At 48.3% G+C, this 23810-nt stretch overlaps 1 protein-coding gene across 1 annotated transcript in view; it reads left to right on the top strand.

Annotated features, from left to right (window-relative positions):
* Positions 1–21119, top strand: part of LOC122487003 (adhesion G protein-coupled receptor E2-like) — a 28354-nt gene extending 7235 nt beyond the window's left edge. The window contains exons 3-20 of the mRNA XM_043586850.1: positions 4026–4175; positions 6134–6184; positions 6482–6616; positions 10119–10274; positions 10838–11014; positions 11520–11566; positions 11709–11786; positions 11892–12069; positions 14873–14980; positions 15145–15365; positions 15557–15736; positions 16294–16491; positions 16776–17011; positions 17284–17350; positions 17766–17857; positions 18701–18869; positions 18956–19066; positions 19788–21119. Of these exons, the coding sequence (XP_043442785.1) occupies positions 4026–4175; positions 6134–6184; positions 6482–6616; positions 10119–10274; positions 10838–11014; positions 11520–11566; positions 11709–11786; positions 11892–12069; positions 14873–14980; positions 15145–15365; positions 15557–15736; positions 16294–16491; positions 16776–17011; positions 17284–17350; positions 17766–17857; positions 18701–18869; positions 18956–19066; positions 19788–19829 (2396 nt within the window). The 3' untranslated portion in view covers positions 19830–21119. The remainder of the gene's footprint in view (positions 1–4025; positions 4176–6133; positions 6185–6481; positions 6617–10118; positions 10275–10837; positions 11015–11519; positions 11567–11708; positions 11787–11891; positions 12070–14872; positions 14981–15144; positions 15366–15556; positions 15737–16293; positions 16492–16775; positions 17012–17283; positions 17351–17765; positions 17858–18700; positions 18870–18955; positions 19067–19787) is intronic.
* Positions 21120–23810: the final 2691 nt, after the last annotated feature.

Here is a 23810-nt window from a genome sequence, read left to right as displayed (position 1 = left end):
TTCTCATTGCCACGTAGTACTGCATTGTGTACATAAACCACAATTTTTTTATCCATTCATCAGCTGATGGACATTTAGGCTTTTTCCATAATTTGGCTATTGTTCAGAGTGCTGCTATAAACATTGGGGTACAAGTGCCCCTATGCATCAGCACTCCCGTATCCCTTGGGTAAATTCCTAGCAGTGCTACTGCTGGGTCATAGGGTAGGTCTATTTTTAATTTTTTGAGGAACCTCCACACTGTTTTCCAGAGTGGCTACACCAATTTGCATTCCCACCAACAGTGCAAGAGGGTTCCCGTTTCTCCACATCCTCTCCAGCATCTATAGTCTCCTGATTTGTTCATTTTGGCCACTCTGACTGCCGTGAGGTGATATCTGAGTGTGGTTTTGATTTGTATTTCCCTGATGAGGAGAGACATTGAGCATCTTTTCATGTGCCTGTTGGCCATCCAGATGTCTTCTTTAGAGAAGTGTCTATTCATGTTTTTGCCCATTTCTTCACTGGATTATTTGCCTTTTTGGTGTGGAGTTTGGTGAGCTCTTTATAGATTTTGGATACTAGCCCTTTGTCTGATATGTCATTCCTAAGCATCCAATTCTTGATTGCAGCTCAGGTCATGGTCTCACAGTCGTGGGAGGGAGCCCCTCATCAGCCACGTTGGGCTTGAAGTCTCTTTAAGATTCTCTCTCTGTCTTCCACTGCCCCTCTCCCCCATTCACATACTCTCATTCTCACTCTCTCTCAAAAGGAAGGAAGGAAGAAAGGAAGGAAGGAAGGAAGGGAGGGAGGAAGGTAGGAGGGAGGAAACATTTCTATAGTCTTTTCTTATTTTGAGTATAGTTGATACATAGTGTTACATTAGTTTCAGATGTACAACATAATGATTTGACACATTTATACATTGTGCTATGTTTACCGTAAGTGTAGCTGCTATCTGTCCCCATGAAGCAATACACTGCTATTACAATAGCATTGACTGTGTTCCTTATGCTATGCCTTTTATTCCCCTGACTTACTCACTCAATACTTCAGCGTCTAGATCTCTCTCTCGCCCTTCACCCAACTCCCAGCCCCACTTGTCTCTGGCAACCATCTCTGTATTTGTAGATCTGATTCTGCTTTTTGTTTGTTTTATTCATTTGGGTTTGGTTTTTTTTTTTTTTTAATTCTACTTCTGAGTGGTATCACATGGTATTTATCTTTCTCAGTCTTGTTTCACTTAGCATAATACCCTATAGGTCCATCCATATTGTCGAAAATGGCACAAAGTCATCCTTTTTATGGCTGCATAATATCCTATTGTGTATATACCACATCTCCCTTATCCATTCATATGCTGATGGACACCCAGGTTGCTTCCATATCTGGGCTATTGTCAATAATGCTGCGATAAACCAAAAAAGAAGTGTTTTATAAGCTAAGGAGTACTATGCACAAATAAGATAGGATTGTTTAGTACCATTTAAATCAGTTCTTTCCCCACGAAACAATTTTTTCAGTATGCTAAAACAAGCTTTCAAAATCCAAGAATTAAATTACACTACATATCTGTTTAAGAAATGATACAAAATTAGAAGTGTATCCTTTTAAAAAATCCTGTTGTAGGGGATCCTGAGTGCCTCCATCAGTTAAGCATCCAACTCTTGGTTTTGGCTCAGGTCTTGATCCTGCCCTTAGTGGGTTGGAGCCCTGCACTGGGTTCCGAGCTGACAGTGCAGAGCCTGCTTGGGATTCTCTCTCCCTCTCTCTCTGTCCCTCCCCTGCTCTCTCTCTCTCTTAAAATAAATAACTTAAATTTTTTTAATAAATAAATAAAATCCTGTTGTATATGAATATATTTTCAAAAAATTTAAACAAATACAACATAATTTTAATCTAGAAAGAGAGAAAAGAAAAGAAAAAGAATTTTCAATCTCATAAAAAAAATCAACTATTTTTATTAAATCAGAAACACAAAAATTGAGGGACATCTGGGTGGCTCAGTCAGTTAAGCGTCCAGTTTCGATTCAGGTCACAATCTGGCAATTTGTGGGTTCAAGCCCCATGTTGGGCTCTGTGCTGACAGCTCGAAGCCTGGTGCCTGCTTCAGATTCTGTGTCTCCCTCTCCTCTCTCTGCCCCTCCCTCTCTCTCTCTCTCTATCAAAAATAAGTAAACATTTTTAAAAACCTTTTTTAAAGAAAAGAAACATGCAAACTGATTTTACCTTAAGGTGAGAATAAATACAATTTGAATAAAGGAAGTTAGAACTAACGTTTGCTTTAAAAATGTTTAATGACACTAAGAGGTTTTTATTCAACAAAATAAGATCATGAAAGGAAATTATAATATTTAAAAATGGTTAAGACAGGAAAAAAAAAAACTTTTGTGTGCATTTTACCACAATAAGAAAATAGGGGAAAGAGGGAAATTATACAGTTTTTACTCCAAGAAATACTTTTCATGTACTCAAAAGTCTTAGATGCATATATATTGATAATAAAAGAAAATATTCCCAACATGCGTAGTGAACTTATGGGCGATTCTCTTGGTTTTCGCTGTTTTACATTTGCTTTGTCTTCCAAACGTCCGTGTGTCATTTAATATTTGGGGGAAAGTGAATTTCATCACGGAAAAAAAAGCTGGTATGACTCCTGCCCAGCCGCCCTCTCCCGATGCCCTGAGAGGCGCCCCTCGCGGACCCCCTGTACGTCTGTGCGCGCGTCTCACGGAGTCTCCGGCCCGGGTGAGCGCGGCCAGGGGGCCTGCGGCTGGTGTGGCTGGACCCCCGCTCCCTTCTGGGAGCACGTTTGCCGGTTGAGACTTTCTCCTCGTCGTGTCTTCCCCTCCCGCGCGCCTCATTACCACCCGCTGGACCCCACCCCATCCCACGACCCCGGAGACGGGTGTCCAGCCATCGCCCCCATCTGAGAAGACAGGAGGGCGGTCCCATGGCCTAGATGGGCCCGTGCCTCTTCCCGCCTGCTGTCCCGTCCTGGGGCTGACGCCCACAGCCTGGGCCGGGGGCCCTAGGAGGAAGTCCTCGAGTTCGGTCGGGTAGGAGACTCTGCTCTGGGGGAGACCAGCTGCCTGCCAGACCCCCACTCAGCACGAGGTCATGAGCCCTTGCAGGCTGTGAAAGTCTCTGGTCCCCCGATGGGAGTGTCTGGGACCCAACGTTCTGTCCCTGCCCTTTGATTCACCTGATCAAGTTGTTGAGGTTGTCGATAGCTGATGGTGTCCAGCCTTGCTCTGTGGGTCCCCGAGCTACTCCGAGGGGCCAGGGTCATGGCCATCTTTCCCCTCATGTTTAGAGAACAGGAAGAGCTAGGAGGCCAGGAACCCACCTTGCAATAACTCAGCTGTGAGCAACTTCTTGGTGCTTCTCCATTTCACATCTGTGATGGACTCTGATTAAAGAGAATTCCCCCAGAGACATCCTGGGGTATCTAGAAAAAGCCTGACATTGGGATTTGGGGGAGGGCCTGATGAGAATTATGAGGTGTACTTAGGCCACTGTGAGTAAAGCGGGTAGAAACCATCAATGCTCAGGGACCTGGCCATCGGCTTCTATCCTCAGGTGTGAATGCTGAGTGTCATGTGTCACCCTAGACAGCCCCCAGGCCATGACTGGCTCCACCTCTCAGCATCGAGGGTGGCCTTCCATGCTACTGGCACCCTGAGAGCCCACCCCAGGTCTCCAGCGGCACAAATAATACCACAGGGAAGGGTCTGGACCCTGACTCAGTGCCTCTGTTTATCCCACAAGGTCTACAGAAGGGGATGCAGGCCTCCTTCCAGCCCCCATCCTGGAACAGTAGCATCTGAATCTAGGTGGCCCTCAGGCCCAGCTAGAGAGCAGAGACGGCCGTCAGCAGGCTTTCTGGAGCAGCCGGCCCTGCTCAGTCCAGCCTGGGGAGAGCTACCCGGGAGCTGCGTCTGTCCAGCCTTCATTGTCGGGTCAGGCTGGTGACCGGGCTCTCTGCCTGTGGGAACTTACTCCTTTGAAAGTGGAAGGAATAAGCTTACGTTGTTGTATTCCAGACATCAACATGTGTGAGCGACCCTGGAGGACGCCCTGTGTACCCTACGTTGACTGCCAGGGCGTGGATGGGAGATACTGCGTGTGCGGCCCAGGGCAGGAGCTGATTCCCGAGATGACGTTCAGGAATGAGAGTGAAAACATGTGTCAAGGTAAGAAGGGCTTTGCGCCTCCTGTCTCCCCATCCTCGAGGTTTGAGGTCACGGACCCCACTCTGTCCAGGCCTCAGAGAGCCGTTCTGGGCACCTATACCTGTGTCCCAGCCCTCCCCAAAGTCCCAGACTCAGATCCCTCTGCAGACTGGCACTGAACTCGATTTTGGAGCATCTCCCTTGCCGCCCGGCACTTTACTTTCAAAAAACCAGAGGGATGGCATCCGACATACTTCACAGGCTCACGGCGTGTTATGTTCCGGAGCAATATCCACCCTCTTCTTCTTCATCAGTGGCAGCCAAGATGAGACTTTCCCCCTGCTCCCCCGAGATCCACACGGGCTCAGCCACACCAGGACCCCTGTCAGCTCCCCCAGCATCACGATGGACCCAGGAGCCCTGCCCATAAATGTGGGAGGGGGGCGATGCCAGGGTGGGCCTACCTTCCCTGACCCACAACCCGGCCTGGAAAAGACGCCTCCTAGCACTCTAACCGGCTTCTTGGCCTCCAGGCTCTAATTGCCCATGCCGGGCTCTGCCCTGAACCTCGCCTGTAATTTTAGTTCACAGGCCAGTGGGCAACTCAGGTGACTGGGATGTAGAGGATGTTGGGAGAAGGTGGGAAAAGCGAAATGGGCCACACCACACACGCTCTAAGATTGAGGCGAATGAGAGAGGCTGCCGTCTGGGCTGGATGAAAACAGAGGGGATCATTGCCAGAGGCGTGACCTTCTTCCAAAGAGGTCAACCCGAGGCCCCACGTTGACCCAGACACTCAGACAGAAGGTGGAGGCTGAGTCCCACTTGGTAGGGCACACAGGTCTGCCCCCCTGGTGGGAGGCCAAGGGCAGAGAAGACAGAATCATCTGCCATCCGTCACCCACGGGCGCCTGCCCCCCTCTCCAGCCACCCAGCCATCACCCACCACTGGCCCTGCTCAGATATCTCACCACTTTCTTTTAGTCTGGAGAATTCCTTCATGGGGATCAGAAAAGGCAACTTCACAGCCCCAAAGCTGCCTGGCCGGATGTCAGCCCCATCGTCCACCTCAGCCTGGTCCTCACCGTCCTGGTGACCCTGCCTATCCAGCAGGACCTTCGTTCTCCTGACCCTTTCCCTCAAGCCTGGCTGGAAAGTCCCGGCTCAAGTGTGGGACTTGTCCATGTCCATAGAGCTGGAGTCTCAGAGTGAGCGTGGACGGGAGCGTGATGTCCTGCGAGGGTCACCAGGATTCTAAAGGTTAGGCAGGCAGTGAGATCCACCCTGGGGAAGTCAGGAAGGACAAAGGCCATCGCCGGATGCCATGACAGGTCCTGGTCAGGAACGCAGCGTTTCCCCTACACTCGGCTCCGAGGAAGGCCCACCCTGGACTTGTCCAAGTCCTCAGGCTGGGACTCAGGTGGCCGTGATGTCCCTGCTCCATCTGGGAGCCACCCAGGAAAGCTGAGGGCACCAGAGCTGACAGACAGAGAGGGTTTGGGCCACTGCCATCCACACGTGGGGAACAGAGCATCCGGCCACACCATCCTCCCATAGGGTGCCCCATGTGAAATAGAAAAGGCACCCGCTCACCAGAGAGGACAGAGCAGGGCCTTCTCCAAGCAGATTTCTGCCGTCGCCAGAGAACAAAGAACCTGCCTATGGGCAAGGCACTGGATTTGAAGATTTTCTACTTCAAGGTTTACTCCCCTCCACTGGGAGAGGTTGGGGTTTCTATATTGTATCCCTGACGTCAGCTGCCTCTGTGTACTCTGTCCCCTCACCTAGAGCACCCGAGGCTCCGCGAAGGCTATGGTTGTCCTTGACTGACTCCTGGGGGAGTCCAGGGAGAGGGACAGACAGGCCGTGTCTTGGTTCTAAGGTACGAGAGCCTCCCTCCAGGGGGCAATGACCAGGCAGACAGGGGTTGAAACGGGACCTTGACTCTCCTCTGTCATCTCTCTGTTTTTGTGCCCCAGGGCTCTTGGTGCTGCTGCTGTTGACACTGGGGCCTGTACAGAAACTGAGTGGTAAGTCTGCCCAGCCAGCCCCATTGGTGACATAAGCTGGGGAGTGCATGCTGGGGTCTGGGTTCTCTCACCGATAAGGGGGTACGGGAAGGGAGCTTATTGCACAAATGAGGCTCACAGATGGTCTTCTGGGTATAAAAGAAGCTGCTTCTTCCTCCCTACATGTGCAGAGTTTTCTGAGCTCTTCCAAAGGCAGCCATCCTTCTCTTTCCTCCCCCGCTCTACTCCTGGACCTCCAGCGGGCAGCTGGCTCCCTCCATTTCTTGAAGCTTCTGACTGTGGTCTTGGTCCCCACAGCTTCTGCCCCCACAGACTGTGCTCAGTGGTGCCCTCCAAAGTCCTCATGTGTCAACGCCACGGCCTGTCGCTGCTCTCCGGGGTTCACTTCTTCATCCGGGGACGTCTTCACCAACCGCTTGGAGAATTGTGATGGTACAGGGGCCTGGGGGGGGTGGTGGTGGGCGCATGGAGATGTTGGGGGAAGTGGTAGGGGGAAGATGTTCTCCTCTCTATGCCTCAGTTTGCTTGTCTGTAAATTGGGGATCATCGTTGTACCCACCCCACACGGATGGAGTGAGACTTAAAATCTGCCCGTGTGGAGAACCGATAAAGGCGAGTATGGAGCGGACGGTCCAACACAAGCTCTTATCGTGGCTTCTGCTGTTATTACTAGGATCGTGCTCATGCACAAGGAAAGGGGAGAAAGAATGGGAGCAACGGGAGGAGAGAAACACAGGACTTGAAAGCCCAGGCTCTCCTCCTGGCGTGAGCTCACCGGGAGCTCCCGACCCCTCAAGGTCATGGTTTCCCGCCTCACTGTTCACAGCAGACCCGTGAGGAAGCAAATCTAGCACCAGTTTTCCTCTCTGCCTGCCTGCCTGCACCCCTGCCAATCCCTCCCCACCTCTGGCACCCACGCATCTGTTCTCTGTATGACTGCTGTCTTGTTTGTGGGTTTGTTTTTAGATTCCACATCTATTGGAACCGAACGGTATTTGTCTTTCTCTGTGCAACTTAACTCGCTTAGTGTAATGCCCTCAAGGTCCATCCATGGTGTTGCAAATGGCAGGACTGTCTTCCCTTGTATGGTTAAGTGATACTCCCCCATACACATACAACACTTTTTCATTATCCACTCAGGCACCGATAAAAACTAAGGTTGTTTCCCTAGCTTGCCCGTTACAAATAAAGCTGCAACGAACACAAGGATGCCGACTTTCAAGCTAGTGTTTTTGTTTCCTTCAAATAAATACCCAGAAGTAGAACTCCTGGATCACGTGGTACTTCCATTTTTAATTTTTTGAATACGTTTTCCCACAGTGGCTGCACCAGTTTGCATTCCCACCCACGGTGCGCAAGGTTCCCTTTTTCCCACATCCTCACCAACACTTGTTATTTCTTATCTTTTTTATAATAGCCATCCCAACAGGTGCGAGATGATATCTCATTACACTTTGGCTTTGCACTTCTCTGACGATGAGTGATGTTGGGTACCTTTTCATGTACCTGTTGGCCATTTGGATGTCTTCTTTGGAAAATGTCTTTTCAGATCTGCAGCCCATTTTTTAAGTTGGATTGTTTAGTTTTCTTTTTTCTATTGTGTTGAATGAGTTCTGTATTTTGGATGTTAGCCACTTCTCAGCTTTATGATTTGCAAATATTTTCTACTAAACTATAGGTTGCTTTTTCATTTTTTGATGGTGTCTTTTGCTGTGCAGAAGTTTTTTAGTTTGATATGTTCCCACTAACTTATCTTTGTTTTTTGGAGTCAAATCCAAAAAACTCTGTGCCAAGACCAATTTCAAAGAGCTTATTCCCTATGTTTTTTCTATAAATTTTATGGCTTCATTTTTTTAAATGATAATAATTGGGCTCAAAGAGATTGAATTAGCCAAAGTCACAATTAATAAGGATGTAGAGCCTAGATGAAGATCTAAAACTAAAGTGTTTTAAAAAAATAAAAAATAACAAAACTGAAGAGTTTTTATTCTTCAACAATGCAAAATCATACAAGAAAATTATATTACTTAAATATGGTTAACATGGTAAATTTTATGTTAAGGGCATTCTACCACAATAAAAAAATAATGGGGAAAGGAGGATATGAGCAGCTCTCACACCAAGAAATATTCTTCATCTACTCAAAATCATCTTAGATGCAAATTTATTGATAATAAAGGAAAGTGTTCCTAATATGTTTGAAAAGCTGAGGGGAAAACTATCTTAAATCTTCCAGTAGCTCATATAGTGGACTTACAGTTGATTTTCTTTGTTCTCATTTTTCACATTTTCTTTGTTTTCTAAGTACCCACGTGTCATTTAGTGCTTGAGGAAAATATTTTATCAGAGAAAAAAAGGTGTTGTTGTGACCATTGCCTGGCCTTTGTGCATTTGCACACGGGTCTCATGAAGATTCATGGCTGGGTGACCATGACGAGGAGATCCTACCAGTAATGTAACTGGACCCCAGCTCCTTTCTGGAAGCACATCTGTCTGGTTGAAGAGGCCTCATGCTTTCCACACCTTGGATCTCATTCTCAACCGTCCCCCACTTGACTCCACCCCATCCCACAACCCTGGAGACAGGTGTCCAGCCATCGCCCCCATGTGAGAAGACAGGAGGGCGGTCCCATGGCCCAGACGGGGCCGAACGCGAACACATCGGGGCCGTGCCTCTTCCCGCCTGCTGTCCGGTCCTGGGGCTGACGCCCACAGCCTGGGCCTGGGGCCTTAGAAGGAAGTCCTCGAGTTCGGGTAGGAGACTCTGCTCTGGGGGAGACCAGCTGCCTGCCAGACCCCCACTCAGCACGAGGTCATGAGCCCTTGCAGGCTCTAAAAGTCTCTGATCCCCCGATGGGAGTGTCTGGGACCAAACGTTCTGTCCCTGCCCTTTGATTCACCTGATCAAGTTGTTGAGGTTGTCGATAGCTGACGGTGTCCAGCCTTGCTCTGTGGGTCCCTGAGCTACTCGAAGAGAACCTGGCTGATGGACAGCTTTCCTGTCATGTTTAAAGAACAGGGAGATGTAGGATGCCCGAAAACATCCCCAGTGACTCAGCTGTGAGACACTTTGTGCAGCTTCTCCATGTCACGTCCCCAGTGTCTCTGACAAGAGGGGACTTCCCTCAGCAGTGGAGATAGTAAGACTCCCACTGAGGCATCTTGGGGCATCTTTAAAATGTCTGACTGGGGCACCTGGGTGGCTCAGTCAGTTGAGCATCCAACTCCAGCTCAGGTCATGATCTCATGGTTCATGAGTTTGAGCCCTAACTCAGGCTCTCTGCGGTCAGTGCAGGGCCCACTTCGGATCCTCTGTCCCCTTCTCTCTCTGCGTGTCTCTCTCTCTCTCTCAAATAAAATAAACATTAAAAAGAAATGCCTGACATTAGGAGCTTGGGGGAGTGGATGATGAGGACTGTGGGTGTCCTTGGGCCACTGTGAATAATGGAAGTGAAAGCTGTCAATGGGCAGAGGCCTGACCACCTGGCTTTACCTTCATATGCGAATAAGCATGACCCTGAACAGACTCCAGCCATGACTCCCTTCACTGACTCATTATGGAGAGTGGCCTTCAATACCACTGTCGCCCTGACTGGAGCCCACCCCCAGGTTCCCAATCACGCAGACAGACTCAGCGTCTCTGTTCCACCCCACGAGGTCTGCAGAAGGGGAGGCGGACCTCCTTCCAGCCCGCATGATGGAACAGTAGATTCTGAATCTAGGTGCCCCTCAGGCCCAGCCAGAGAGCAGAGATGAGCGGAGTTGTCAGCAGCTTTCTGGAGCAACCTGACTCCCACTCAGACCAGCCCCTGAAATGCCACCTGCAAGCTGAGTGCTCTCCCGTTCCGTTGGTAGAGTCTGGCTGGAGGCCAGGGCCTCTGCCCATGGGAACCCACACCTTTGGGAGGTAACCTTTTGTCCTGTTGGCTTTCAGACATCAACGAGTGTGGACCACCCCCCAGAGTGTCCTGTGGAAAATTCGCACACTGCCTTAACACAGAGGGGAGCTACCACTGCACGTGCGGCCCAGGATACGAGCTTGCTTCTGGGGCAAAAACATTCAGGAGTGAGAGTGAGAACACGTGTCAAGGTGAGAACCACCCCACGCCTTCCATCTCCCCATCCATGCGGTGGGAAGGCATTTGCTCCACTTTCTCTAGGCATCAGAGAGCTGTCCTCGGCACCTACCCGGTCACGCACCCCTCTTTGAACCCCAAGGCTCAGAACCTTCTGCAGAGGGTCACTTCTGAAAGTTCAGAGTATCCTTTGCCCACCTGCCCCCACCCCCACCCCGGCATCTTGTTTTTGTAAAACATAGAGAAGGATGGCACTCAAGATATTTAAGGAGCTCACAGCATATTGTTTCCAGCACAGGATCCCTCCTCTTTACCATCATCAGTGACTGCCAGGATGAGACCTTTCCCCACCAAACCCCACTTGGGCTCTGCCATACGAGGAAAACTCTCAGACCTCTTGGGCCATACTGGACTCAGGGACCCCACCCCAAAACACTGGAGTGGGAAGATTCGAGAGCTGAGCCAGTGGTCTCCCTGGCCAACAGTTTTGGCATCCTGACACCACCCCCCCCCCCGCTTCTCAGGTGCTCAGTCCCTGTCTCCTTCCCTGCACAAGGCTTACCCTGACTCTCCCCAGTAATTTCAGTTCACATTCCTGAGAGCAAACCAGATGACCAGAAGCCAGAAGAATGCTGTGTGGAGTCTAAGCAGAATTACACGGATCCACCCCCATACACACATAGAAAATTACATGATCAGAAGGGGCTCCCGTCGAGACCAGATAGCAACAGACGGCATCATTGGGGACCAGCAGGTGAGCGGCTGCCCTGAGGGAATTAAAACAAAGGCCGTCAGTGGGAGCCAGATCCAACAGGATCCTTGTTGGGTAATGCACCATTTTCCCTGCACTTGGTTCCCTAGAAGACCCACACTGGCCTTTGTCCAAATGCTCAGGCTGGGACACAGATGCCCGTGATGTCCCACCCTGGCTGAAAGCTGCCCGGGGAAGCCGAGGGCACCCAGCCAGGGCTGGGAGACAGGGAGGACCCAGGCCGATTCCATCCATCTCTGGGCAGCAGAGCATGTAGGCCACCACATTCACCCATAGCACACCTCTGTGTGAATAAGAAAAGGCACTCACTCACCAGGGAGGAGACAGTGGGGCCTTCCCGACGCTTCTATGCCCAAACCAGGCTCCCCGAATAACCAAATGACCGCCTGGGAAAGTACCTGGCCTGACCTGACCCGAGACCCCTACCCCCGAACACGTACAAAGATAGATGCTGTCACACCTCATGAAGCACTCTTGTCTCTTGCAGGCAACTTTTTCCCCAGCTGGACCCCACCCCGTGGAATCAAGAGCCGGGTGAGTTGGCCCCAGCAGGGACCAGGAGACAGGAAATCCTTCCTTGAAGCACGGGCTGCCCGCCCTCCCTGGCCACCATTTTCCCCAAGCTTCCCCACTCGCACGTGAGGCTCTCTGACCTCCTCATTTGCCCTCTTCCCAGAGACTCTCCCGCTTCTTTGAAAAAGTCGAAGATCTGGCCAGAAAGTTCATACCGGCCTTTGCCCAGGACAGCATCCAGGTAAATAGACTTTATTCTCCAGGATCTTTATTCTGAGGCTCAGTGGACAGCCTCTTCATGCAGTCTGGCCCACGGCTCACGACTTCTGGGTCTGCTTTCCCCCAGGGCCTCATAGAGGGGGTGGATGAGTTGTTGCAGACCCCGGAAGACCTGGGGGCGCTGCCCCGCTCAGAGCAGCACCGTGTGGCCGCGAACCTGCTCACTGGCCTGGAGGACGTCCTGAGAAACATAAGCCAGGCCCTGCCTAATGGGACATTGACCTTCAGTGCATCTGCAGGCACAGGCAAGTACTGGGGTCTGCCCCGGGCTCCTGCCCTGCCCTTCCCCACCTCGTTTATCCCCCAGCCTCACTGGAGCCAGTGACCACGCTTGTATCTCAGTGTTACACTCCCTAAACCAATTAAAAGTGGTTAAAAAGAAATGAATATATTATGCTAAGTCAGAGAAGGCCAAATACCATCTGGTCTCACTTATATGTGGAATCCTAAAAAAAAAAAAAAAAAAGGGCACAAGCTTATAGACACAGATTAGTGAGTGTCAGAGGTAGGGGTGAGGTGTGTGGGGGTGGGGCAGTGGACTAAATGGGTGAAGGGGGTCAAAAGATATAAAATAAATAAGTCATGGGATGTAATGTACAGCACGAGAATAATAACACTATATTACATGTTTCCAAGTTGCTACAAAAGTAAATCTTGAAAGTTCTTATCACAGGAAAAAAATTGTAATTCTATGTGGGGACAGGTGTTTACCACACTCACTGTGGTGATCATTTTGCAACACATACAAATAACAAATCATCACCATGTACACCTGAAACTAATATAATGTTCTATGTTCGTCATACCTCAATTAAAAGAAGAAATGAATAAAGCTATAAATAATATACATCTTAATAGAAACTAAATTATGAGCAGTTGAGTTAATGGTAATGAAGAACATAAAATACAATAGAAATGGCTTCCCAAGAAAACAATTACTTAATTTGGAATCATATTCAGTTAATGTTCTCTCACGGTTAAGTATTTTATTTGTTTCGTTTGAGGTAGAATTCACGTAACATAAAATCCACGATTTTAAACAAAGTATACAATTCAGTGGCATTTAGTACATTCACGGAGTTGTGATCATTGCCTCTATTTCTAAACTGTTTTCATCGCCCTCGAAGTAAATACTGTACCCCACCCCACCCCCAGAAGTCACTCCCTATTCCTCCGCTCCCCCAGCCCCTGGCCACCACTGGTCTGTCTTCTGTCTCTATGGATGCGCCTATTCTGGACTTCTCATACCTAGAGAATCATACACTATGTGGTTTCTTTCACCTAGCAGGATGTTTTCAAGGTTCATCCATGTTGTAGCATCTCTCAGTGTTTCATTCCCTTTTGCAGTTGAGCAACATTTAATTGTAGATGGATACAGCACTTCTCGTGTCCCCGTTCATCCACTGATGGACATTTCGGGTGTTGCCACCCTTTGACTCTTGCACATGGTGCCACTGTGAATATTGGTTCACACGCTTTTGTTTGAATAACTGTTCTCGGTTCTTTGGGGTACTTACTTAGGACTGGAATTGCTGAGTTATACAGCGATTCTATGTTCGACTTTTTGAGAACCACCAAGCTATTTTCCAAAGAGGCTATTTTTCCATCTCGTATCCTCACCGGCAATGGACCTCAATTTCTACCTCCTCAGCAACACTTGGCACTTTCACTTTTTTGTTGTTGTTGTTGTTTTAAGTGTATTTATTTATTTGGAAAGAGAGAGCACAAGCCAGGGAGGGGCAGAGAGAGGTAGAGAGAGAGGATCCCAAGCAGGCTCTAAGCTGTCAGCACGGAACCTGATGTGGGGCTCGAACCCACAAACCATGAGATCATGACTTGAGTCGAAGTTGGACACTCAACCAACTAAGCCACCCTGGTGCCCCTGTTTTATTTTTATTAGTCTTTTCAGTATGTGTCTGGTGATATCTCATTGTGGTTTTGATTTACGTTTCCCTGATGACTAGTGATGGCTCACATCTTTTTGTGTAATTATTGAACATGTGTGTATTTTTTTTGGAGAAATGTCTATGCAAGTCCCATTGCCTGTTGTTTTAATTCATTGTTTGGCTTTTGGTTGTTGAGCTGGAAGAATTCGTTCTATGTTCTAATAGTACACTCTGTGAGACATGTGACTTGCTAATTTTTTTCTCCCATTCCATAGATTATTTTTTTTACTTTTTTTTTTATTTTTTTATTTTTTTTATTTTTTTCAATATATGAAGTTTATTGTCAAATTGGTTTCCATACAACACCCAGTGCTCATCCCAAAAGGTGCCCTCCTCAATACCCATCACCCACCCTCCCCTCCCTCCCACCCCCCATCAACCCTCAGTTTGTTCTCAGTTTTTAAGAGTCTCTTATGCTTTGGCTCTCTCCCACTCTAACCTCTTTTTTTTTTTTTTCCTTCCCCTCCCCCACGGGTTTCTGTTAAGTTTCTCAGGATCCACACAAGAGTGAATATTTTTTTTTTTGCTTTAATGAACAGGTGCTTCTGTTTTGAAATTCATTTTCTCTTTTTTTCTTTAGTTGCATGTGCATTTGGTGCTGTATCTAAGAATCCATTGTCAAATCCAAGGCTGTGAAGATTTACATCTGTGTTTTTTTCCAACTGTTGTACTTTTAGCCCTTAAGTTTAGGATTGTTTGTTTCTTTCATTGTCTGTTTTAGAGAGATAAAGAGAGAGATGGGGAGGGGCAGACTGAGAGAGAGAGAGAGAGAGAGAGAGAGAGAGAGAGAGAGAGAGAATCCAAACGGGCTCCAAGCTTAGCACGGAGCCCAACACAGGCTTTGATCCCACAACCTTGGGGTCATTACCTGAGCTGAAATCAAAAGTCAGATGCTCAACCAACTGAGCCACCAAGGCATGCCTTAAATTTGTCATGCCACTTTGAGTTAATTTTTGTGTGTTGTACGAAGTAGAGTTCCTGTTCTTCTTTCGTGTGTGGATAGCCAGATGTATGTAAACACACATATAAAGGATAGTATTATTACAGCCTCTACAGCCACCAATACTATCCACACTCCCTTAATAACTCTGACATCTCATAGACCTGTCCCTGAAGGTGCAAGAACAAGGAGACAGAAATGTCACCTTGAGTCTGAACCAGGCAAAGATGCTGCTGAGCTTGGATGAGGTGCATGAATCTAGTGACTCAGGTAAGGGCCGAGATGGGAGGTCACAAGACGCCCAAGGACGTGACACACGGGGACCTGAAGCTTACGGGGAGGTAGGGGGCAGAGTGGGGCCACAAAGGGTCCATCTGAGGAAGAAGGGGCGCTGGTGGGCACCCCGAGGTATCCACATTGGCCTGGTCCTGCAGGTCCTTCGGTGGTGGGCCTCGTCTCCACTCCAGGGATGGCCAAGTTACTGGCCGAGGCACCCCTGATCCTGGACCCTAAGCAGCAGGCAGTTCTGCGTGAACACAAGGAATTGCTGGGAGAGGTCTCCCCTGTCCTGCTCTCAGATGTCGTCTCTGCCTTTGTGAGCAACAAGGACACCCAGAACCTCGGCTCCCCCGTCACCTTCATCTTCTCCCACCACGTGAGTCCTGGTGGAATGGGGCTGTGGCTGGGCAAGGAACTGGTCTGGGTCCGGGGCTCAGCCTCACTGTCGAGATCACCCTTTGTGTCCTGGGGGCCTCCTCCATGGGCGCCTCCTTCCCCCAGGAAAGCCCTTTGCAAACCAGCTTTGAATAAGAGTCTCCAGCTCCCACCGACGCTCTCTTCCTACAGGCGGTGACGCCCGGGCCAACGCAGAAGGTGTTCTGTGTCTTCTGGGAGCACAGTCAGGATGGAGGCGGTCATTGGTCCACCATGGGCTGCAGGATGGCGGCCACCGGAGACGCCAGCACCACCTGCCAGTGCTCCCACCTCAGCAGCTTTGCTGTCCTCATGGCCCACAGCCACGTGCAGGTGAGATCCCTGAGAGAGGCCGCTTTCCACGTCTATCGCTCTCGAACATGTTTCCCCACATGTAGGAGCTTAAAGAAACATAAATTTATGTCTCGTGGTGTCTGTGGGATGAGAATCGGGCGTAGCGTAGCTGAGTTGCCTGCTCTGGGCCTTACAAGGTTGAGACCATTGAGTCAGCCAAAGCTGCATTCTCGTTGGAGGCCTGGGGTCCTCCTGTGAGCTCCCTGGTTGCTGGCAAAATTCCGGTCCTTGCAGTTGTAGGACTGGGGTTCCACTTTCTTTCTGGCTGCGAGCAGGGGACCCTGCTCAGCTCCTAGGGGCAACCTGCATTCCTTCTCTCTAGGCCCCACACAGCGTGTCAGCATTTCTGTCCAGAGGCCAGCAGGAGAAGCTCCCTCACCTCAAACGCCCTCAAACTTTGAATCCTTTTCTCTAGGAAGAGCCTAGAGCTTTGAGAGCTCACTGATTAGGCCAGGCCCACCCAGGGTGATGAAATGCCTCTTAAAGTCAACTGATATAGGACCTGTGACTGTGATGTCCTTTTTGCTGGGTCCCAGGAGGAGGATCCCATGCTGGCTGTCATCACCTACGTGGGGCTGGGCCTCTCTCTGCTGTGCCTCCTCCTGGCAGCCCTCACCTTCCTCCTGTGCAAAGCCATCCAGAACACCAGCACCTCGCTCCACCTGCAGCTCTCGATCTGCCTCTTCCTGGCCCACCTGCTCTTCCTCACGGCCATCGACCAGACCAAGATCAAGGTACTGACACTGTCCCAGAGGACCCCCTGCTCTGAGCCACGGGATGCTCAGTTCATGGAGCCCTGCTGCACTGATGCCTTAACACAATCGTTGGGTGACAGGGAGGCTGGAGGGGTAAATAGCCTATTTCACGTTGACTGATGAAGCAGAAGACAATCCTCTCTCAACAACTCAACCCTATATATATATATACGAGTTCTCCCCTCTGGCAAGGTATGGGAGGGGTCCTGGGGCCACCCTCCTCCCTGACAGTCCCTCCTGGTGACTCCTTCCTCCTCCCCCAGCTGCTGTGCACCATCATCGCGGGAGTCTTACACTATCTCTACCTGGCCTCCTTCACCTGGATGCTGTTGGAGGGTCTACACCTCTTCCTCACGGCACACAACCTGACGGTGGTCAACTACTCCAGTGTGAGCAGGTTCATGAAGAGACTCATGTTCCCTGTGGGCTATGGAGTCCCGGCTCTAATCGTGGCCATTTCTGCTGCATCCAGACCTTCCCTTTATGGAACACCCACCAGGTAAGTGCCAATTCCCACTGCCCCTATCTTCTCCAGCACAACTGTGGCCATCATAGAACCAATAGCGATTTAATTTCCCCCGAACATGATAGGCAGAGGAAGACATCTCTCTGGTGGAATTTTGTGTTCCTTGAACTGTTTTTAAGTCCTTAGGATTTAATTATTTTAAATGTTCATTATGAAGTATTTAATCATTATATATTATACATTCTAGTGATTCTTTATCCACAAAGGCCAATGTTCTCTTGACTCACTTCTCATCTCTCTCTTAGATGCTGGCTCCACACAGACAAAGGATTTGTATGGACCTTCCTGGGCCCCGTCTGCACCATCTTCTCCGTGAGTAACACATGACATCAGAGCATCCTGCCTGCCAAAGTGACGGTCATTCAAAGACCAGGTGTAGCAGGAGGGTTACAGGCAGTGGGAGCAATCATTCCAGTTGGCCCAGGACTGATGAGAGACCCCCCCCCCCCCAGGATGCAGGAATTTCCATTGTGACAACAGGACTAACATGTTTCCTGAGACCTGGGACTTTCAGTGCTAAAATTTGGAGTTTCCATGTGAACTGCATCGAAGTGCTCGCCAGAGTTACAGGACAAACACATGCCTGAGTTACAGGGTGGTTGGTCTAGTCTTCTAGGACTTCTACAAAACGCAAAAGCTTCTTACCTGCCGGGTTAGGGGTTGGATGAGCTAGGAGGATGCTTACCAGATGTGGAGTGAATTTAATACGCCTGTGGGCTTTCTGCAGATTAATCTGGCCTTCTTTCTGATGACCTTCTGGATTGTGAGAAACAAGCTCTCCTCCCTCAACAGAGATGTGTCCACCCTCCAGAACACCAGGTGAGGATGAGTCAGAGGAATGTCCCCCATCCAGAGCATTATCCTAGAGCTCCAAGGATCTGATGTCCAGAGAGAATGGACTTTGCCCTGATACACAGGGATTGCTTCCATGCCTTACATAGTAGGTCCTGAGAACATTTATATCCTTACAACACACTCAAAACATCACATAACAGTTCCCAGAACCCAGTGCACCCTTTCATGGTCATGCCTTCATGCGTTTTAGGCCCCCTGCCTCCCCACTCTCTTGCCCCACGTGAACACGGGTTCATCAACCACATGTCACATCATCTAGGAGTTTGGGGATGTCCTTTCCTTTCCTCAACTTTGCACAGAATCAGTGGCCTCTATTCTGGGCAAAGCACATTCTGGGTCAGGTCATGGAGAAGGTGGGGACAGGAACAGCCCTGGATGGGATCTGGGCAGAAGTACCTCACTTTGCAAATGTTATAAGTGATCATTTGTTTTTGTCTTGCCACCAGACTCTAAGGGCTGTGGAAACAGAAGTCTTGTCTTGGTTGTTCTGAATGCCCAAGCCCCAGCCTAGGGCCAGGGGTGCAGAATGTTCTCGACAATGTCAGCTGAGCAAAATTAGGGGTCTTCCTGAAACATCGTGACCTTTTTGAAACTCACATTCTGGAGTGTCACTACCTTCCCTAGTCCTAGTCAAACTGTCATCCCTGACCCAAACACCATTTCTTTTTATGGAATCATTGACGATAAAGATCCAAGTTGATCGCTACCCAGTAGGAAGCATCCGTGGAGTGGACTTGAAAACAGGTGGGGTGAGGAGAGGGCTGTTGCTCCCAGTGCATCACGAGCCTCCTCTCTCCTCCTACCCAGGATGCTGACATTCAAAGCGACGGCTCAGCTCCTCATCCTGGGCTGCACGTGGTGTCTGGGTGTCCTGCAGGTGGGGGCAGCTGCCCGCATCATGGCTTACCTCTTCACCATCATCAACAGCCTGCAGGGAGCATTCATCTTCCTGGTGTACTGCCTCCTCAGCCAGCAGGTACCACGGTCCGGCCCCCATCCAGGACTCTTCCTGTCCCCACCCCGCCCCAGTGAGCTGACCCAGAGCGTGCTTCGCCCCTGCAGGTCCGGGAGCAGTACGGGAAATGGTTCAGAGGGGTCAGGAAAGCCAAAGCCGAGCCTGAGAATTACACGCTCTCAAGCGGGACCGTGTCTGATGCCTCCAAGCACAGTGCGGTAAGATTATGCAGTGTTCCCAGAGCACTTCCCTAGCCGATCCGCTTGGGCGTCTCATGCCTGCCTCACTGGACAACCTGGGCAGAGAGCAGCCGATGCCCTAGGAAGGCTCATGCCTGGACTCACTTGAAGGCACTTCCCTGTCTTGAAATGAGCTCTTCCTATACTTTCACTCGCTGAGCTTCTATGTTCACAGTGACCCTTGCACATGACTGTCCTCTTTGCATGATATGGTGCAACCACTTTTTAACTATACTTAAAATCGACAAGATAGAAAACACTCAGAAGCAGAGAAAGATGCTGTGGTCAGGTAAGTAATCGGGAAGTAATAATCTGGAGCAGAGATGCCCCAGCTGTACAGGGTCACTGCATATCCTGTATCCCAAATCATTCCATGCTGTCCCTGTATATAATGAACAATAAACACCTGGTGTGTATATAGTCATAAAAGTGAAATAAGGATTAAGTTGCATTGAAACCTCCCATAAAAGTCTGCAATAATTCCTAGTATTTCCACAGATACAGACACTGTAAAACCTCACTAGAGAATCACAGAGGCAAGGGGAGAGATTCTGGCAATGTGAATTGTCCCAAGCATTTGTACGTTCGGGTCCACAAAACTTTTTCTCTTCTTAGACTTCTTTGACAACATTTTATAGTTTTCTGTACACAAACATTGCACTTTCTAACACAGAATCGTTTTTACACCTTCTTTTTTTAGGAGAATTATAATGAACTGGCAAACTTGTCTCTTAGAAAGTGAAGAAAACACTGAACCGTTCTCTTTGGGACAAAGAGTATTAAAAATAACTCTCCTTGGCACCACTGTGGGAGAAAAGTATGCGGGAAACGTTTGTCATTCAGCTGCTGGTGAATTTGGGTTTTCTGGTACATACAAGCATTCTCATCATCTCCTTCCCAGTATAATCAGGAGCTCTAACCCAATACCCCAGTAGAAACCTCTTTTTCCAAAAAGATTCTTCCTCAGGTTGATGATACATAACAAGGAAAACCAGCCTCAAAGGACTTCCCTAAAATAACACAGGAGAGGAAAGTAATATTCAAATACCTGCCTGTAGAGTAAACAACTAATGCCAGTTGCCCAAGACTTGCCTGACTTTAGAGCTCACAGTATTTCTCCCCAGGAAACATTTTGGTTACAGGCAAAGTAGACCAGTTGGTCTCCATTCATACATACATGCCTCAACTTACTCACTCTCCATTCCTGAAGCCCTACTGATTAATTCCTTCCAAAAATGTGCACTGGATCAAGGAGATCCAGTTCCCGAGTTCACAGAGTTTAAATGTGGGGGAAAAAAAGTTTCATCCGATGGAGTAAAATCAGAACTATGAGACTCGAGTCTCTGCATCTTTACATTTTATAAGTTGAGCTTATAAAGGCTTATAAAGGGAAAAGGTGTATATTGCTACAGCACATTTATACATAACATAATATTTCATCCTTACCATGCATCTAGGCAAGATCTAAACCCAGAGTGGTTCCCCCTCCAAGACATTCCCTGGAGGCTCCCACTGACCAATTTTGTAACAATTTGAACATCAAATGACTGTACGTGAGTATAATATTTTAGATAAACATATTCATGAGTCCATAGTGATACTTAGAAGCTCAGTTAATAGATGCAGAAAATACGATAGAATTAGAAGAGCATGACTCTTTCAATATCCCATAGTCACTAGAAGCATTGAGTGAAAGGGTGTTGGAGAACAGGCTGGGACCAGAGCACCAAAGAATCACCTCTTGGATCACCGATTAATTACAAGGGCCAAAGTGCACATTTGCAACGTGGAGATCTGACAGCCACCATCTGAATTAATGCCCATACTTAATATCATCGATGGTGGGCAAACTGACATTAGGAATATCAGGAGATACATACATCCCATTGTTGAAGTTACAACATCCCATTTTTAATACATAAAAAATTGAAATCTAACCCAGCCTTTAGAGAGAGGGTAACCAAACTATAGCATGCAGGCCAAATCCAGGGAACTGCCTGTTTTTGTTAATAAAGTTTTATTGGAACATTGATGTATTGTCTATGGCTGCTTTCAGGCTACAATGTCAGAGTTGAGAAATCAGTATCATTTTTAAAAGGGGCTAGAGGCTGCTGTAAATTAAAAGAGACAAAAGTGACATCACACATTCGGCATCAATCTTAGGGAGCCTCTGGCTCAGATATACAGCTCTAGATGACATTTTGGAGACAATGAGGATAATTTGAATATGTATCGGACATTAAAAGTTATTATGATATTGTTCATTTTCTTGGGCATAATAATAGTATTGTGGTTATGCAGAGAATATTCCTTGAGTTCCGAAATATTTGTTGAAGAAGTATTGAAGAATGAAGTGTCATAATGTCTGCCACTGACTATCACATGTTTTAGCAAGAAAAATGTATCCATGTGTGGAAATGAATTGAGAAAGATCTTTCAATGTGGCACTATGTTAACAATTGTTGACTCTAGATGAAGAGTATGTGAGTGTTCATTCATTGTATCATTCTTCCAAATTCTAAATTTAAAAATGGTCAATCAAAGCTGTCAGAAAAAATAATAAAAAGGTGTCAGAAAAGTAAATACATATACTAGTTATTAATTCATTAAAAGTTATATACCATCATAGATTTCTAGACGTCCAATAAAAATGTCTTTTCCTCCACACAAAACTAATTCTGTGAATGGATCTTTTCTAAAACTATGAATTTGCACAGCTAATGGTGATGGATTTGAAATCAAAATTTAAAAAAAAAAAACAAAATCATTAAAATATTACGAGAAAATAGGGGGGATCTCCACTTCTGCCTACAAAATAAAAAACGGAAACGAGTATTGCTTTCAACATAACAATAGGAAAAATCCACATAAACTACAAAATCATTCGGTTTCTCAAACTCTCTTACCTATAACAGAAGGTAGGTAAGAACAACAAAGTGGCCTAAAGTCTAAGGAAAGACAGGATTATCCACACATAGGCAGACCTATGGGAAGCACAAAAGGAAGAGATCTGGGTGCCATAGAAATGCTTAAAAGAGAACTTACATTTCTTAATGAATTGCTCAGGGCCAAGTATGGGCAGTCACGAGAGTGTAGAAACTCTGAAGGAGTGGCAAAAATATGTGCAAAGAACTTGTAAAATTCAATAATAAAAAGGTTAATGAAATATTAGAAAAAGAAATTGATAGGTAATTAACAGAAAAAGAAAAGCAAATTGCTAACAAACGCATAGTTAATCGGGGAGGAGCCAAGATGGCGGAACAGCCTGGAAGCTTTTTGTGTCTCTCGCGTCCATGAAGTACAGCCAGACCTACACTAAACCATCCTACACACCTAGAAAACTGATTGGAAGATTAACACAACAATCTGCGCAACCTGAACCACAGAATTCAGCAGGTACGCTGCACGGAGAGCTGAACTTGGGGGGGGGGGAGCATACAGGAAAAGCACCCCTCCCCAAAAGCAGCTGGAAAGAAAGTGGAAAATTGGAAACAGCCGCAGGGATGAAGGGACAAAGGGACAAAGGGAGAAAGGAGAAAGGAGAGGGTTTCAATTCCATTCAGACTGTAAACAAGGGGAGCGCACAGGCTGCAACTCTGCAGCTCCCTACCTGGCGGTGCGCTGGTGGGAAAGGTGAATCCCCAGGAACAGAGTGGGGTCCGGGAGGTTCTCGGGCCACACGGGGAAAAGCGGTTCCACTGACGGAAGGACATTCGGTAGAGACTGTTGAGGCCACCTGGTCCCAGCAGACCCCGGAAGGCGGCCACACTCGCTGGTGCTGGGACGAGGTCGTTGAGGGTGAAGCCTGGTGCCAGATGTGTGTTGAGATTTTCCACGGTCCCTGAAACGCTGAGGCTACACCGTCTCGCGATCTTTTTGGGGGGCGGGCTGACACCTGGCCGCAGTCTCAGGGCACCGGCACCAGCAGGGTCCGGCAAGCGTTCCCGGGTGCAGCCGACATTCCGCCATTGCTCATTCGGCCACTGCTCGGCGAGACCTTCCCGCAGAGGGGTGGAGCGGGTCAAAGCCACAGTCCTTCGGAAGTAAGGGGCCGGTGAAAACAGCCGCATCTGAGACAAAACTTGGGAGAGAGGTACTGCCTGGGGCCTGGCCACGGAGAATGGAAAAGCAGGGAGTGGATGAGAGCTGAAAACGGAGGACTGGTGCGCGATTGCCGATCCGGGAGAACAGACTGGGTGACTGGGTGGCGCCATTTTTCACGGCTCCCGCGCTTGCGCCTGCGCACCGACAAGCCAGGCAACAATCCACCCCAGTAGGCTAGCAGCGCCATCTAGTGGAGAGCGGAGTTTTTACACCGAGCCCTGCCCGACTGGGCCAACTTCGCTCTTCAAGAGCACAAACCTCACCGCCGGCTTCATTTCTGGACTATAAAGAGCTACATGGACTGATTCTAGGGGAAAACGAAGCAATTTCAGTCCTACTTCAATCTGTTAGCAGGGTCATCTATCCAATTTTTTCTCTCTTTTTTTTCCTTTTTCTCTTTTACAATTCTTTTCTTTTTCTTGAATACAGAAAGAGAAACAACTCATTTTTATTTTCAATTTTTCTTAAAAATATCTGTCTTTAGGGGCGCCTGAGTGGCGCAGTCGGTTAAGCGTCCGACTTCAGCCAGGTCACGATCTCGCGGTCCGGGAGTTCGAGCCCCACGTCAGGCTCTGGGCTGATGGCTCGGAGCCTGGAGCCAGTTTCCGATTCTGTGTCT

The sequence above is a fragment of the Prionailurus bengalensis genome, chromosome A2, assembly GCF_016509475.1.
Source record: "Prionailurus bengalensis isolate Pbe53 chromosome A2, Fcat_Pben_1.1_paternal_pri, whole genome shotgun sequence".
Classification (NCBI taxonomy): domain Eukaryota; kingdom Metazoa; phylum Chordata; class Mammalia; order Carnivora; family Felidae; genus Prionailurus; species Prionailurus bengalensis.
This window is presented reverse-complemented; position numbering and strand designations above follow the sequence as displayed.